At 39.2% G+C, this 4,953-nt stretch overlaps 1 protein-coding gene across 1 annotated transcript in view; it reads right to left on the minus strand.

Annotated features, from left to right (window-relative positions):
- dnah7 (dynein, axonemal, heavy chain 7) overlaps positions 1 to 4,953 on the minus strand; it is a 63,779-nt gene that overhangs the window by 46,056 nt on the left and 12,770 nt on the right. The window contains exons 20-21 of the mRNA XM_035676793.1: positions 2,237 to 2,430; positions 132 to 330 (exon numbers count right to left, since the gene is read on the minus strand). Of these exons, the coding sequence (XP_035532686.1) occupies positions 132 to 330; positions 2,237 to 2,430 (393 nt within the window). The remainder of the gene's footprint in view (positions 1 to 131; positions 331 to 2,236; positions 2,431 to 4,953) is intronic.

The following is a 4,953-nucleotide window of genomic DNA, read 5'->3' on the forward strand; positions in this document are numbered from 1 at the left end:
CCGCTCTGCCTCTGAGCCACACAGAAGAGAAGAGAACCCTTGAATGTGCAGGCTGGATTTTGGTGCATAAATATGCACTTATTTGCATAAATGAAGCTTAAAAAATAGTGCAACAACAATCCACACAACACCTTATGGAGGGAGGCAATCATGCCCATCTCGAGTTCCAGGAGCCACTTCTCCACCTGGCCTCTGGCTTTGGAGGTGGAGATGATGTCCAGAAGTTGTACCAATTCACCCTCACTGCTCTTCATGTGGGTGATGTCCAGCACATCAGTGAACACCACATTAGCAATGCCTTCAAAGCACTTCTTCAGATGAGGCTGCACTCTGGAGGAAAGTAAGGCAAGACAATTGAATCACCTAACGTTAGATATTGTCTAATTTATACAGTGTATCTGATTTAATATATCTTACACTGGCTCTTCACACTGTACTTACGGACACTGGATATTTTATCAGTATGAAGAATACTCACAGCTGTAACACAGATCTATTTCAGTATAAACCAATGCAGCTATTTTCACGGTTGCATTACTTCTCAAGCTCCCACTTTACGCACAAAAGTATGTGATTGTGTACTGGGCTGCGAGCTTTGTCAAAATCTGAGTGCACAGCAAAAATATATAAGAAGGACTCTAGTGTAGACAATGATGGACACCAACAGATGTTGCTATCGAGATGTTTATGTGCTGCTTTCTCTGTGCAGCCATCCAGACAAGTAAATTGTCAGAATATGTCTGGATCAATATTACCCAGACAGACCCCCCACTCTTTGTTTGAAAGTTGCAAAAACACATTAGATCTCTACAAATACAAGTTTTTAATGGGTGTAGGTATCCCCTGGTGTGTGGGTGCTTTATTAGTCCACATCTATACTGCATGTGCATGCTGTTTTTTGGTAGATAATGATGATAAAATGTGCATTTATTATATAAGAGTAATGATGCACCCAGTTTGAACATCTGTCTCCATCTTGTGAAATTTTGAAAAATGAAAAAAGATTGGAGACATGAAGCATGAGCAGACAAACCTTTTCTCAAAGCTCGCTGAATCACAAAGGGTTGCTCACTGTCCGTCTTTTTACATTGTAATAATGATTTTTTATAATATTTAAGGAGAGAATTTCTATGGATCTGTAACATTTAAGGGCTGGATTTATTAGATTATGTGTTTAGTTGGGTAATTGTGATACAATCCAGTTGCATCCCAAAAAACCTCCAGCAGATGACACTCATTCACTGACTAATCTTATCATTTGCATTCTCACCATGTCCTGTGTCCGCCGCTGTTCTGGCTTCTAAGTAATTTAATTCCAACTTAAGTGCCATTTCTGCTGAGGTCCTTCTTACTGTTACTAATGCTTCTTGAATATCACAAAATAAACACAGTATTTCCTCTTTTTTATACTGCTTCATATATCTGTGTTTCCACTTTGTAGGACAACCACAGACACAGACATAAATTGGTACCTTACTTTGTCCGTGTCCCTGAAATAAAAGCAAGCCCTTTCAGAGACCAATGACTCAAATTCTCAAAACTTCTGCACTTTCCCATCATTACACTGCTCTCCAAGGCCCGCCGACACTCCCACTGCTGCAGAAATCCCTTCTTTACAGAAGAGCTCATGATTGTGTGCATCTGTACTGATGTGATGACAATTCCCAGAAGTCAAAGTGAGAATAGAGGGATTATAGAGTGGATACGAAGAGGCAGACAGAAATGGCAGGAACAGAGAGTCTAGAACATCTTTTGTCTGGAATCACATTCATTATTAACCAAACACCCTGGGTGAAATAAGACAAGGGTTGGTTATTAGTAATGACTTGGCTTCTGGGGAAACCACTAGTTGGCAGAGTTAGCTCTAAGATTTTCTTGCCTCTTACATTCTCAGAAGCGATAACTCTTTTAAATTGTTTACTGTTTCTCTCTGATTTGCTTCTTTCCCATGCTGAATCTGTTTTGAGTCTTTTTTTAATGGTGAATGGTCTGCGGTTTCACCACTTTTTTTGTTGTACAGAAGGTGGTTTAGTTTATTTATCATCGTCTAAATACCCAGACAAGTTTGGACAAAGTGTTGAGTGAACTGAGTGAGCTACTGGTGGACAGCAAGGGGTCTGAGCATCATGACCACTAGGGGTAGATGCTGTACTTCTACAGATGCTGTTAACTGCAGTCAGCGATAATGATTAATATAAAAAACGTATCATGTAGCAGTCATCATTTAGCAGTTTACCTTGTGGGGTCTTTGGTCTCAGAGAGGATTTCCAGCAGCTCCTCGTTGGACAGGAAGAAGAACCGTGGAAAATAGAGACGCTTCTTCTCCAGGTAGTTATTAAGACCCTTGAGGATCATCTCCAGAAGCTCATTGGACTTCTTTAGCCTCACTAGCATCTTGTCGATGGCTACGACTGCCAACACATGCTTGTCCTAACACAGACAGGAGAGAGTGGTGTTTAAAGCAAATGGTCACTTTGGTTAAGTACTTTCAATTTACTTCGACAACAGTTTCAGAGGTCAACCACCAAACCTGAACAACACACAGTTAGGATAAACATGTTCAGAACACATAAATGGACGTTTTACACCTTTCAGGTCCTTTCAGACTGATTTCAATTCCCCACTTTCTGCTCTCTACTTTGACTGAGGTGAATTGGCACAAACTGCTGATAACTACCCACTGAAGATTTTTCTCTGAGTTTCACATCATTTTTACTTTGTCTCTTTGGACTGTAAAGCTTTGTTGTAATGGAACACTCAAGGCCACTATATCTGCAAGAAAGCGGCAATTTCATCACATTTGCATCCCAGTCAAAACCACACAACCATCTGCACAACGGCCTACAGTGTGTGTGTGTTTCACAAAAGTGTTTGTTCCAATTACACCCTCACTTTAATTCCCCAGCATAAGAAAACATTTAAGTGCTGGCAATATACTGTACCTTTTACTTCATTAAAGAAACATATGACAGAAAGATAGTTTGTTGTGCTCATATTTTTCCAGCAGTGCAGTGTTGTCGCTGCTGCCTTGAAGCAAACACTAAAACACTGCAATATCTTCCTTTGCTACATCCACTCTATGCTCCACAGTGACGACCACTTGTCACACAGCGCCCTAAAAAAATCTATGATGGGACAGTTATAGAGATTTCACCTGAGGCCTGTCTGGCACCTATGAAATATTTCAGCTCTGATATCATCTCATCTGTACACTAATTCAATATCCTCTGGAACTGTCACCCCCAGGAAGTGCCTAAATAAAAATCTTCAAGGTTGGACAGTGAACGCCGGATCCTGCTAATATGAAAACGCTGGTCGTTCTAAAATGAAGCGCACAGCCTGATATCATCAGGGAGCAAAATGGAGAGCTACCATGGAGCCAAAGTGAAAAACATACAGTAACTTAAGAACATGCTATACACTATTTATAAAAAGGTAGAGATGTTGAACACAGAAAACATTTTTGCTTTGTTGTCATACAGCATTTTAAATCATCGTTAACCCAGTCTGGATACATTTATTTAAATCTAAATTATCAGGAAATAACAACTCTCTCCTGAACATTACTTGTTAACATGGTTTCTAACTTATATAAACCTGAGGGAAATAACAGCTGATACAGTTGAATAGCTAGCCTACAAAAAGGGTGGTGTGCTTTCATCTTTGTTTGCGGTGATAAATTAGCCTTGAGTCTGTCTTTGCTTTATAACTACACACATCTGGATGTCCATGAGTTTTCACATCTCCTAATAAAAGGGAAGGTGAAATGTTCAGGTGAAGCCATCTACATATCAAGGAGTCAAGGAAATTCATTCATTACACACACACACACACACACACACACACAACACAAGGCTGTATAATGAAAGGAAAGTTTGTAGCCTTAATATGTCATTACGTCTTTACAAAATATGTGCGTAGCTGTAAATCAACAATAGAAGATTTTACAGTATAATGTTAAATATGATGTTAATACGATTTTAAATAAAAAGAAAAATAACAGATATTAAATGATGGACAGTGTGTGTAATACAAACAATTCTACTGTAACAGTCTACAATCAATACTGTTGGAGAAGCAGCAGAGGAGGATATACATTATTGGACTGCTTTGACTCGGCACAACTTCCTTTTTGTATCAAGGGTGAGTGTCCATTAAAAGGAAGCACAGCCACTGAAAGATACTTTTAATCTCTTCGAGTTCTGTTCAAAACCACAAGCACAAATACAGGATAATCATGTTTTTGATCTCTCATGATTTGGTATTGATTTCTTCTGATGACTCGAGTGGAAGCAGAGGCTGTTGACTCGTGCATTTGTGACTTTTTCCCCCGTGGGCTCACCATATAATATACGTAAACATGGTACAAATGGGAAATTAAAGCCCTTTAGATCTTTTTTTTTTACGAGGCAATAGTCGGCAGGAGAATAAAGTAACTGACGCTCACTTAAAAGGCTAAATCAAAGCTGTCTGTGTTTCAACTGGTAATACAATTGTACTGGGGTAGTCTGCTTGATGAACTTTGATTCTGGTTTTTCATAGATTTCATCAGACTTCTGATTCTGGTCCATTCTCTAAGAGGGCAATGTAATAAGAGGGCTATTTTTATATTCAGTCTGCCAGCGGGAAGCTATTCATGAGCACACTGAAGGGATAACAATGTTCTAATGCATGTATTATGTGTGATAATGTGGATTTTATGCACCAAACAGATGGCTTCAATGGGGTACAGGAACTGTCTGTGGCTGATATAGCAGCTCTGCAATCTGTGTGGTGAAAAAAACATAACCTAAAGAAACACACACCACACATCCAGGACAGAAAATATCTCATATATTTAAGGCACATCCTGAGTATTATATCTGCACGGGTGTGAGTGTCATACCGAGTGAGCTGTTCTTTTACTGACTGACTATTGACTAACTATTCTTTTACTGACTAACTATTCTTTTA

The sequence above is a fragment of the Morone saxatilis genome, unplaced genomic scaffold, assembly GCF_004916995.1.
Source record: "Morone saxatilis isolate NCDOM2014 unplaced genomic scaffold, NCSU_SB_2.0 Contig5, whole genome shotgun sequence".
Lineage (NCBI taxonomy): Eukaryota > Metazoa > Chordata > Actinopteri > Moronidae > Morone > Morone saxatilis.